Source organism: Austrofundulus limnaeus, unplaced genomic scaffold, assembly GCF_001266775.1.
Source record: "Austrofundulus limnaeus strain Quisiro unplaced genomic scaffold, Austrofundulus_limnaeus-1.0 Scaffold16, whole genome shotgun sequence".
Taxonomy (NCBI): Eukaryota; Metazoa; Chordata; class Actinopteri; order Cyprinodontiformes; family Rivulidae; genus Austrofundulus; species Austrofundulus limnaeus.
This window is the reverse complement of record NW_013952418.1, coordinates 4178594-4191328: the sequence shown is the minus strand read 5'-3', so window position 1 is coordinate 4191328 and position 12735 is coordinate 4178594. Positions and strand designations below refer to the sequence as shown.

At 37.5% G+C, this 12735-nt stretch overlaps 1 protein-coding gene across 2 annotated transcripts in view; it reads right to left on the bottom strand.

Annotated features, from left to right (window-relative positions):
* The window catches only part of ankrd11 (ankyrin repeat domain 11), a gene marked incomplete at its 3' end in the record, with an annotated part of 114311 nt that overhangs the window by 7187 nt on the left and 94389 nt on the right, over window positions 1–12735 (bottom strand). For both annotated transcript variants that reach the window (XM_014003080.1, XM_014003081.1), the window contains 4 exon segments: window positions 694–836; window positions 949–1149; window positions 2153–2317; window positions 10346–10478. In XM_014003080.1, the coding sequence (XP_013858534.1) occupies window positions 694–836; window positions 949–1149; window positions 2153–2317; window positions 10346–10478 (642 nt within the window).

Genomic DNA, 12735 nt, shown 5'->3' with positions numbered 1-12735 from the left:
GTGTTGAAATATATTTTAAAAATTTACAAAACTAAACATATTTTTACAGTTTTTCATTAGAGAAGAACCTGTCCAGAAGACCCATACAATTTTTTTTCTTTTTGAATTTTTACCTGGATTACTGAGATGCATCAGGACACATTTTTACAGTCTTTTTTTACAGTTAAAATATATGTTTATCAAATAAAGTCTAATGTTACAACCAATCGTGGATCCCTTTAACATTTTCTCTCATATTTTGGGGTTAGGGGTAAAATTCTTTATTATGTGTATGAGTAATGAATGAGCCTAACACAAAAATTATGGTAATTAAACACAAAATTGGGTTTTCGCTATGCAAACACATTCTTAAGGCTGAGGTATAAATATTATGTTTTAAGATTTTGCTCATTAGTTTTATGTGCTCAWAATTTACTTCCTAGAAAACAGAGATGTGTATAAAAAGAGTTTAGATAGGTGACTTCTTCGGCCTACATCATTTGGGTCATTTAACTAATGTGTGGTAACTAGTTTATTGTTTATGTTGGTATTGTACATTTCCTCTATCTCTTTTCTTCGTCTGGATCTGGGATATATGTATGGCTAAAATGTCTTTAATAAATGCTGCAACTTTTAAAATTAAATGTGCTTTCTACTCTTTTTAAACAGCATTGARTGAATTTAGCTGCAAACTGGCTTTGCCTCAGGTTTTACCTTGAAATGTCCGTTGTTGGATGCATCGTGAAGAGGAGTGTCATCGTCCAGACCCTTGGTGTTGACTTCAGCTCCGGCTGCCAGCAGCTGCTTGGCCACATCGTAATATCCCCTGTTGCATGCCTCATGCAATGCAGTCCAGCCTAGAGACAAACAAAAATGATTGCCATCTCTGAAGAGTGGACTTTATATGTATGAATGCAGGCTACTGCATTTATTAAGTATAGGACAGTGAAAAAAAGAAAACAAGCTCACCTGCAAAGTCTTTTACATTCACATCGGCTCCCTCATTGATGAGCTCCTTGATGCGGCGCACCTCTCCACGAATTGCTGCTCTGTGCAGTCGAGTCTCCCCTCTTTCATTTCTTTTATTTACTTTGTCTTTGGTTTTAGATGCAGAGTTTGGCGTTCCCTTCTGACCCAGACAAGATTGTGACTGATGCTTTGGTGTTGTGTCTGCAYGAAGATAACACAAGATTCACTCAACACCAGAACAGTCTCTTGTGGGAGATTTTTCATGAATGTTTGTCATTATTTCTTCCTTTTTTTCCTCCCTCTGCTGTAAAACAATGTGTGTTTAAGCWGGCTAAAGCCACAAGGGGGCAGTCACACACCACCATTCAGCAGTGGAGTGACTGGACCTACTTTACTCCAGCCTTTTTCCTTCACATTTGCAAGATTAAACTCAACCCTTTATCACATTTACATTATTGAGTTTATTCAGCCATTGTCCCAAATGATATTTGAAACACATTCACTTAATCCAAGTCCATTGCTCCAGGCATACACTGAGGAATTAACATATAAARAAAAGTGTCCTTGCACCCAGCCACACTCATCTCATTCCATCTAAAATGTCAACACCACAAACCAAAAGTTGCGACAATAATGCTAATACAAACATTTAATACATTTCCAGACATATTATTTACCAAAACTCTGAGCGAAAATAATTATCTCAGATCTAAAAGGACACTGGGTAGCAAGTAAACAACATGCAACTGCTTGCATGTTTTTTGCATTTTACTGTCTGCTGAGATTTGGTTCAAAATCTGAGATTGCACCATCATTCCAGAGTAACGCAACACCAAGTCAGTTTCATTTCCGTACACGCTTCATTTAAAAACATTACATGCAGTAACATTTTAAAGCTGCTGTGGGTCAAAACTAAACCTGTCCCTGCCAACATAGGTTTCAATCATTGTTGTATTATTTACTACTCGATACACAGAATGGATTTTTCCAGGCTGAAGAAGTGTCAAYCAAAACGTTCAAGATCGACAAAGTAAACAAAAACAAAACAAGCTGTGACTCATCCCCATCTGGCTCACTTATAATCCACCTACTCACACTGTTCTCCCACAAACAGTGTCTACATATAAAGCTCCATCCCCGTCTCCTTTTTTTCTTCTCCCACTACCGGTCAGAAGACGACGTGGCCTAAATGATAAGCACGCACCTGGACTGTTGACGGACTTCGCAGCTGTCATTTGCATGAGCAAGGCCACCTGCTGCCGCTCGGAGACGGGGTACCCGGTCCGGATCCCTGGCATCCCCATCCCGAACGGCTTCCGGGTGTTAGTGGGCTCCTTTTTAATGCGCTTCCTCTCTGGACCTGGTTTCTCTGTGACAAGATTGAGAACAGAGAAGCAAATTAGTTCAAGTTATGGGGCAGCACATGTAAATGTATATACGCATATTTAATGTAACATACTGAACCTTGTGGAGAGGATAAAATATGTAAATATTAGAGCTGCAACAACAAAAMACCTTAAATATAAGTGTGTATTATTATCTCTGAAACTGTCCATGAGGGTTTTATAAAAGTATGGCACCCAGGAAATACCCCAACAAAGGTTGTGTGTGAAACAAACTGAATTATCTTCTTTGGCCAAACCTAATAGCAACAAATAAAACACTTAAAACATATAAAGGAAAGCCAGTTTTGCTTCATCTGATATGTGGTTCTAAAAAAAAAAAAAATTCCACAGATTACATCATGAAATAAATAAGTGCTGCTCAAACTTTCCAAATGCACATTTTTTTCCTGATATGATTATGTGCATCAAATAGATTATTTTTACTTTGCCTCAGCCAGAAGAAAAAAAAAACACAACAAATCTCTGTTGAACGTTTGTTATTGCGTCTGAAGAGAGCTGCAGTTACAGCCTCTGCAGCTCTGACACAAACAAAAGACAACCTAAAATTAACATTTTTTGTTTTTTTCCAGTAAATGCAGTAAAGTCTGCACCAAAATAATAGTTCAAGCTTTCTATTTGATCCATTTAAAATGCAGAAAATCCCTGTTTCCCACCCATGTGTAGCTTTATCTTTGATAAATTAAATGGATTGTTCCAGAAACCCAACAATGTTATTTGAAAAGCAAGAAAACAAACAAATAAAAAAGTGATTCCAAATACATTTTGAAAATGGAGGCAGCAAAATGAAAGAAATGGATGAGACTAAGGCAGCTTTGTAGGTCTTAAACTCATGCAGGTAATGTTTGCTTCTGGAATTTTAGTTGAAAATACTGGGTCGAAGCCTCTAACAGTCTACAAGGAGCGTGCTCATAGCGTCCAAGTAAGTTTGAGAATGAATAAAAGCAGAAAATAATTTGACTCCCTGCATTATTCAGGTGTGTTAGATGGACTTCAGGAAATTCAATTTAGCCCAATTTCACTGGGGCTAAAATGTTTACGAGCGTTTTAAAAGCACAGTTAATGTCAGACCGTTGCATTAATTTGATTCTTTCCAATGTCATACAAACACACCGAATGCTTTTAGCRGTCCGTCCGCTTACTTCCAGTTTCTCTCCAATTCTGAGAGCAAAGCTGGTGAGCTGCAGGTTTGCTCTCRAGTTTCTAACTTAGCAGATTTGTCAATGTATTAAAATAATGCGGCAACTACTAAAAGAAAAATGGCTTGTTTTTGTTTTGTCACATTTAAATCCTTCGGTTGGGGTCTATAAAGTGGAACTGCAAAGCTTTAGTCTAAAATCCTCTTTATTGTAACCCCACAAGCCCTGCCCCCTTCTCTGAGGTGTGTCTCAGATCAACTCTTTTTGAGGCTGTCTCTTTAAATTCAAACAAAGCCTTTACATGTTGGAGCCAGAGTCTGACCCAGAGGAGAATAAAGACCACCAAATTGTAGTTGGTAAGTCCAGACCTTATTTAGAAGCTGTGTTGTAAATAATTTGATGTAATACTTCAAAAAACGTCTTAAAAAAGGAGACAACTGAACGGGTTGAAAAATATGACCCAAACAGAATATAAAGATAATTAGACTCTGCACTCCTAGAGACTCCAAGTACACAACAAAATGCATTTAATGGCTAATAAAAGGGGATTTTCCATGATATGRCCCCTTTGAGTAATCACCAGTGCAGCACATGTAAACTAAATTTCTTTGTTAAACATTCTTTTCAAAAACTAAAACTGAAAGTARTCCTCAGTCTAAAACTCTGGCATGGTGGGTGATGTGGATTCCTTCAAGGAATGCCAAGCCTTTATCAGCTACTTTTAATCAGATCACATTTCTATTCACACACCGAAACAACAAAAACGTGAACACCATTTTTATCTGTATTTAAAGGTGTTAAAATTCAACATAAGAGGTCACAGGATTAAGAAAAAACTAAACAAATGTTAAAAGCTTACACTGCAATCCACTAATTATTAAATAGTGCTGTGATTAATCATGTTTTTAAAATACTTCACATTTTACTCATAGCTTCCTAATGTATACACTTTACATTCTTTTCAATTAGACTTGTGGAAAAAAAGCACACTCACGCACATACTGTAGGTGCAGTTTAGTGTGTGAGAGGTTTGTAGGCAGCAGTGTGGGTCACTTTGGTGTCATTACCCAGCAGCCCCTGAGCAACAGAAGGGCCAACAGGCAGTGTTTATGTCTGTCTGTCTCCAGGCCAATCAGCCAAAATCGTGAAGAGAGGAAAAAGAGGGTGTGACCTGGCAGAAACGTTATTACGAAATAGCTGGTGTATATTTCAATTCAACGTGGCCTTGCCAAGGTCACCACTGCCTGCCAGGATTAGTGGAGACATGGTGCTACTGGACAAAAGCAGCTGCTCCACAAAGACACACCCAGCAATTATTTTCAGTGGCAACATACCATCTGATGACCCATGAGCAGAGTACAACTACATAAGTGTAAGACTTCATCATGCAGGGAGAAACAACTGCCAGCGGCGAGCTCTTACACCATGAAGGCCTTCAGCAACACAAAGAAAGACGTTTAAACAGAATATTTGAATYTGTGTGTGCAGACTGCAGCAGTGGATGTACACAACCCTGATTTCTGTGGGGACTTGTCTCTCTCRAAGACTGGATGCAAAACTCGAGGCCACAAACACACAACACGGCAAGAGGTGAACACCGAAAAATCACGCTTCCGGTGCCTAAGGAATTTCCAGGAAACTATTTTTCCAGTCACATGTACGGAGAAGATAAACTTTCACCAAACATCTGCGAACACTTACAGCTAATGTGCCCTTCAGCACTCTTTGATACACTCTCACGTTCTCCAAAGCATTCACCGTTTAGAAACATTCCTTCTGTAAAAACAGSAGGGACCACAAAAGTAGTCCAACATGTTTTTTCTCTGCAGCAGAAAAGAGAAACTGCTAAGCTAGCTTTTCCATGCTATGTTTACAAGGCATGTCTGATGCAGCCCTGCAGAGAAATGCAGCTAAACAAAATAAAAGTTGAAGCCTTTCATAAATATCCGTAAGTGGGGTCAGAGGTGGAAAACATTATATTAGTTTTAATTGGTCAAACGATATTATCATTTATCGCAATAATTTCAGAGACAATTTAACTTCCAGCAAAATTTGTTATCTTGACCAGATTAGTCTCAAACTAACTTAACAAGATGCAGTTATACAGCAATAAACACTGTAGGCAAATAAGACAGATTAATAAATCTTAGAATTGTCGTTAGTAAATTTTAGAACAATATCTGTAAAATGTATATAGCTGTATTTGTGTTGGCTAATGTTAATTAGTTGTGGAAGCCATCTTGAATGGGGTTGACTAAAAGGCAATCAGTTGTAGATTTATATACTAGGGGACATGATAGTTATCGGCCCGATATCAGGGAATTAGGACATCAAACTTTTATCGGTCCGATATCATAACAAACAGAACCAATAATATATGTACATGTTTGCCAGCGGCAGCGCGGTGGTGAGAACGCATGTTTATTTTTTTCCTTTTTGGTCAAGCCGCTTCCCGTCCGGCATGACCCGAGCAATGTTCAAGTTGCGTCGAAATAAACAACTTTCTCACTAGAAAAATAATTAGAATACTCCGTGCTGAAAAAAATCAGAACAACTACTCCCAATTTGAGAACATGTAATGTCCGTTACCTCCTGAATGCAGCACAAAGTCCATCTGCTAAAATGCTAACAACAACAAGCAAGCGTTCAAGAACTCGTCGGGACTTAAATCATTGCTGAGGCTTTTGACAAATCCAATAAAATTGCCAGAGAGTACACAGATCTCAAGCAATTTAACGATGGAAATGATGGCTTGACAAGCAGCTGTTCACCCTCGCTAAAGACCGAAGCTTTTATTTTCTTGTTAACCATGGTTTACCATGCTACCACGCTACCTCCGTGTGTCTTACAGCTAAGTATGATTCGGTCGTAATGCATTCACACTTTGATTGACAGGTTATCATTTCTGCACTATTATCTCAGAAGCACAGTTTCAGGTAGAAAAATGTTTTAAATCCTATTAATAATAATAAAAACAAATGTAATTTGAATCTAACTTGTGTTAGTGCATTATCTGTTTTGAACTTGTGGAATGACTTTTTCTCTTTATTTGAATCTGAGATCAGTGTTAAAGGTCTTTTTATAATTAATGTGCCTTATTTAAAAAATGGCCATTTAAGAAATTGTTTTGATTGATATACTTTAAGAAATGTTTGTTTGCTAAGAGTTTATTTCAAACAMTATAATTTACAGTGTCATTGGTTTTGGCCTTGTTTATTTATGTTATGATCTTACCCATTTTTGACTAGTCTTATCTCCTGGCACGTTAACGGTACCATAGTATATACAATGATTACTTTTCTGCAAGTTTCATTAAAATTCACTGAGTGGTTCAGGAGATATTTTGATAGCAGATACACCAGCGTGCAAACACACATACACAACGTGATTGTCCGCCTTCGACTTTCTGTAGCGGGCGAAAATTACCTCTAATACATCACATTACAGTACCCATGGTTCCATTACCTTTCTGTTGAATATCTAGGGAACACTGCTTTTATGTGTCTGGGTAAAATGATATTACACAGCTTTAAGACAGGGTTGAAACCTTACTCTCCTTGTTCCCTGAAACTTGAATAACAAGATAAGAGAAAGGGAGAGTAGATGAGAAAAGCAAGCTAGGTAGGGACCGACACCCCATGAATAGACCGCCTACCTGAGCCAAGGGAAGGGAAACACATCAAACACAAATGTCAGGTTATAAAAAAAGACAAACGTTTTCAACTGGCAGACAAACAATACTACAGGGTAAGTAAATGCCAAAAAAAAAAAAAAAAAGATTGTCTAATTCAGTTAGCCAACAGATACAAGAACAAGTAAAACCACTCTAACCAGCCTGATCAGGTACGTTAGATCGTTGAATGTGAGGGAAACATGTTGTGTTTGGGGAGTTGCATAAACAGGAAGTTAAAAGAGAAGGGGCAGGAAATGGCCAACAGGATGTTTTCTCAATGCAAGAGAAAACCCTACACAGACGTGTAGTGACATGCAAGATGCTTTTCTAACTCATCAAGTTTATTATTTCAATCAGCTGCGCTCGATGATGAAATCAATTGGGTTTTATTTATTTTGGACCAATATTTATTTTGGACCAACTAGGAGTCTGGAACAAAGAGACACATCTGTGTTACAATCAGTCAGGGGAAAAAAAAGAGGTTTGCACTGGAAATTTATGTGAACTGCTGTGGAAGAGGTAAAGAACCAGAATCAACAGTGATATTAGTAGTTTGAAATAATATTAGATTGTGTTTTAAACACACATTTTCCTCCCTAAATGTTGTGAAACTGTAACGCAAAGTCATATCATCTAAATTTATTTATTACCCAGATACATTTCTTTAGGAATGACCAAACCGTAGGCAATTCTGCTCCTGTTCTTGTAATAGGTTTTGTGCAGAAAAAAAGTTCATACACAAACTACAAAGTTTCAACTTGCCCAGGCATAGCTGGCATCTACTTTGTAGCAGTGTTATATTCAAAGGGATGTATTTTTGGAGACCTGGAATACGGAATGATCAAATTTCTYCCCAACCCAACTGTGTACAAACAGGACAGCAAACTGCAACAAAGGGTTTAGAAGAGCCTTTCAGGTGGTGAGCATTCATTGGTTTAACTCCATGGTAAATGTTCCAAAAGCCAATTTTGTTTTTATGTTTAATAAGGTCACAACCACTGGAAAGCCTTATTCTGGTAAACTGCGACATACCTTATGTGACCCGAAGTTTCAAAATGTGTTGCCTTTTTTCACATGTYAATGCCATCGCAGACGTATTTTCTGTCTGTCACCTAATAAAGGTTTATGCAGACAAAACTGACATCATTCTGAAAGTGAAACGACCCAGTGACTCTGTGGTTAAATTACCGCTTTACTGAAAGAGTGACCAACAAGACAAACAAGCATATTTAAAAATAACTAAATAATTAAATACGTCTTGTTGTTTTTTTAATCTATTATGTAAATAGAAAGTTCACACTAGCACACTTTGAAGATGCACTTCTGTGACCTAGATTAAACTAATTAAATAAATTTAAAACACTGCTGACACAGAACGGCCCGCTGTTTTATAACACAACCTGAACTTTGAGACTTGAGTTTATGGGAACTTGAAAGGAACATGTGTAAATCAATAGGTCAATAGGTCAGAGTGCAAGAGCTGTATTTTGACAATTGATCGGGAGTTTTCCTTTGACAGAAAACCTGCCCAGGTGTTTTAAGAACAATGCACACAAAAATAAGCAATGATTTGGCTGTGCAAAATAAGGCCGTGATGTTTACTGATAACCTGGTTGCAAACACTCAGATCTAAGTGAGACTGTAACTGAAAGTCTGCCTATTTTTTCACAATTATCTTCCAATTTTGAGATGCCAACTAGTCTCCCAACAGTTACAGCCCAATGAGATCCAACCTCATGCTGCAGAGATGCCTGTTAGGCCCCCATATCTGAAAACCATCAAACTAATACATATCAAGAGCCTGTGCAGCTATTGTTCCCAAGCAGAGAGTTCACACCTGCCGATACTGAGAGGGTGAGGCTGACGGTTTTCTGGTTTCAGACTAGCTTCCCAAGACACCTAGCAGGTAAATTATGTTAAACTAGCTAAAGAAATGACAATGATTTCATAGGAGTGACTACCAGAGGTTTATAGTAACTAAGTACATTTACTTTGTTACAGTACTTAAGTAATTTTTTTGAGGATTTGTAATTTTACCAAGTATTTTTTTAAATCGTGACTTTTAATTTTACTTAGTTACTTTTAAAACCTAAAAAATTATACTTTTACTTCTTTAAAGTTTAACACCTAGTTACTTGTGACTAGAGAAACTGACCAATTTAATAAACTTGGTTTGGTGGAGCCGATTTGGTTCTGTAAATTTAAACAATGTTTGTTGGAGAGCATGGAAAAGTACTTTTACTTCTACTTTCACAATTTTTGTGAACAGTTTTATGACTTTTACTTCAGTAGTTTTCTCATCAGTGACATTTATTTTTACCAAAGTCATTTTCTGTTAACTTTTACTTTTACTTAGCTGTTTTTTCAAGTACTTTGTAGACCTCTGGTGACTACTAATTCTCCAGAAGAAGACTGATCAATATTTTTACCGCACAGCTTTTATAGAAGTGTGGATAAAATGTCATGAACACAAACATCCTATAAATCTAACAGTATCAATCAAAAGACAAACTTCTTTATCAAACATTTAAGAATAAAATCTGAGGTATGCCATGCTCACATAGAACCCAACATGTTTTTTTAAAGACAGGACCAGCGATTCTAAATATTACCTCATGCCATTCCAGTCATTTGTTGCATTATAGCTCTCCTATTTCAAGTGCAAAGCTCAGTGTAATCACAGAGAATGAAGCAATGCAGCAACTCAGACGGTGCCACAGATGAAGACTCTTAGTAAAACTGCTGATTTGGATCGGCATTAACAAAACAAACTAAATCCTGAGTCCTTTAAACCCAAAGTCAAACAAGCACGAGCAGCAGTCCTTATGTCCCTAATTAAAGAAAACACAAATCAAGAGCCTTACCAAACRAAGACCTGGTCAGGTCTGTGTGCTAAGGTTTCACAAGTAGCTGGTTTGTCATTTTTTTGTGATCCTCTTGGAGACGTCGATTGAATAGTATTAGTACACTCCTTGGTTCTGACAGATACTCAACCGCACTGAAAATGAAGGAGCTAGGTGCACTTTTTCTTTCCAAGGACCAACTTTCTTTCACAACTTCTTTCCATCAAGAAATTGTTATGCAACAAGCCACCCGAAACACACTTTCCTCTCTGATTTGCACTTGAAAGCCAACATGAGTGTGGAGATCAGATGCTCTGAGACATTACAATAATCTCCTACCTGAGTCAGAATCTTTCTGGTCTCCATTTGCTCCAGCGGTGAAGGGCAGTTTCCTTTTAGGAGCCTTTTCTTTCATCTCTTTGACCCCATCGCTGCGATCCAATTTGGGAGTCTTATTTGACAACACTTTATCCTGGAAAAAATACATAAAAATATATATAAACAGACTTGAAGAACAAAAACACTAAAGACAATTTAAAATTAAACATCTTCTCCAGAATAAGTAAAATTAATTTAAGTGTTTACTGTTCTGTTGACAGAATGTGTAAAAGGACTGAAGGCAAATACAGGGCAACTGAAGAGAAAAACACTTGAACCATGTGTGGATCCTGCAGGCACATTAAGTTCGGTGTCATTCACTGTCCAAACGTCTCTAACCGCTATGAGTATTTTTTTCAAAGCTACTTTTCCATGAAGTTTTGCCTAGATCACTTTGCCACAGTAAAAGACAAGCACAAGGAAACATGGCCAAGCTGACGCCTGCTCCATTCTGTGGTCTGCAGCTGCTGGAAACAATCACAGGACTGAGCATATCTGCCACCAGCAGATGTAAATACTTATATGTTCTTTCAACTTGTCTGTTTCTTGTGTTCGGATAGAGTTAAAGTGACTTGTCTATCCAGAATCATATTTTTATTTCTACCCAGAATTAAGGACAGGAAATGGCAAACTTGGCATGCAATCGTTTCTTTTAAGATTATAACTAATAACTAGAGAAACTGAATTTTTGCTGAACAGGTGAAATTTGCTGAAGAGTTGTTAAAGCTAAAATAAGCAGAACACACGCTAAATGCTAAAAGAAGCAAAAACATAGCTAGGAGCTAAAAGGTGCACATTATCTGCCAGCTAAAAGGAGCAAAAGGCTAAATGAAAACTAAAAAGTAACAAGACTAACCAAAGCTTAAAGTAGTAATAAGCCAACTAAAATTAACAGACWGGCTAAAAGTTATAAGTAGCAGAAAAGTAGCTAAAACAAAATGTATCACAAAAAGACAGAAACAGATCAAGTATTCTGAAGCAGATTTCAAAGAAAACAATGTTCTTGAAGACACTAAAATATTTCAGTGTATTTCTAAGAGGAAATATTTAAAAAAATAACCCTAGCAATCATCCCCTGAATGAGCTGAACACATTGATATATAAGAATGGCTTAAATTGAAGTTGTTGAATTACCAAAAATGTATAAACAATGAGAGGAAAGAAATACTTTTAAAAATGAATCACCAAGCAGGTAATTGAACTGTGGAAAGGCATGTGAAAACCCCACAGAGGGCCTTAGAGGTGTGCAATTTAACTTTCTATAAAATTCAAAACAGTTATTATTAAGCCTGCATGAATTGACAGACAACTAAGACATTTTTCAAGCAACATAGCTTAACCACTTAGCCTACTTTTTCTAAGTAACCAGCAATAAATGTGGCTGCGGATTAGATGAACTCCAGCCCTAATTACAAAATACTTTAAAGCCAGGCCTAATGCACTTTGTTCCCTTTATCAAAAGGGGAACTGCAGTGGATTAACAAGCACAAAAGCATTTTATGAATCTGTGCAAAGCAGCCGCCTTGCTGGGAACTGAACATTAACCAACTAATATACTGTATTTACATGCACATATTTACAGCAGTAGTCAAAACAGATGCTGTAAAAGGTGATTACTTCAAAATATGTGGCATTTGCTAAAATCAACAGCTCTTGCGTAACATGCGGTCCTATTGAGAGATTTTCCAGTTACTGTTTCGGACACTTCTCATCTGATATCAGAAAATGTAATCAGCAGATAWAAAACTCAAGTTCTGATGATGTTACAGTAGCCGAGATATTTTTAGTCACATTCAGAGCAGATGCATGCACACTCATTTTACTCAAACTAATGTTTTCTGCTCTCTTCTCATCCATGTTTATCCTGAGGGTAGGTTTTCTATTATGTGTCAACTCTTTGAACCCCTCCTCCTGCCCTGCCCCAGTCATGAGACTATGATGTCATGGTACAGTAGAGACAGTGTCAGCTACAATGAACTAATCTCCCAGCCTGCACTCAGACACACAAAGGCATCTGCACGAGAACACAAAAATTAAGCAAAAGCAAGACCCAGAGATCAGCGAAGAAAAAGTCACGAGCATAGCAGAAAACAATTTCTTTAAAGGAACTAAAATAGAGAATTGTTATTTTACCAGTGCTCGATGTAAAAAGAACTTTGACGACTCGGTTTTCCTGAAATTTTCCTTCACTCTGCTCCCTTTTCCATTGAACTCTTTGTAATGACCGCCCTTTTATTTTTTAGTATCTCAATGTTTTTTCCTCACCCCTGTGCACTCGTTCCCCTCCCTCCCTCCATGCCACGAGTCTGATGCAATCCTTTGCAGAGAGCTGTAAATCCATGCCTGCATAA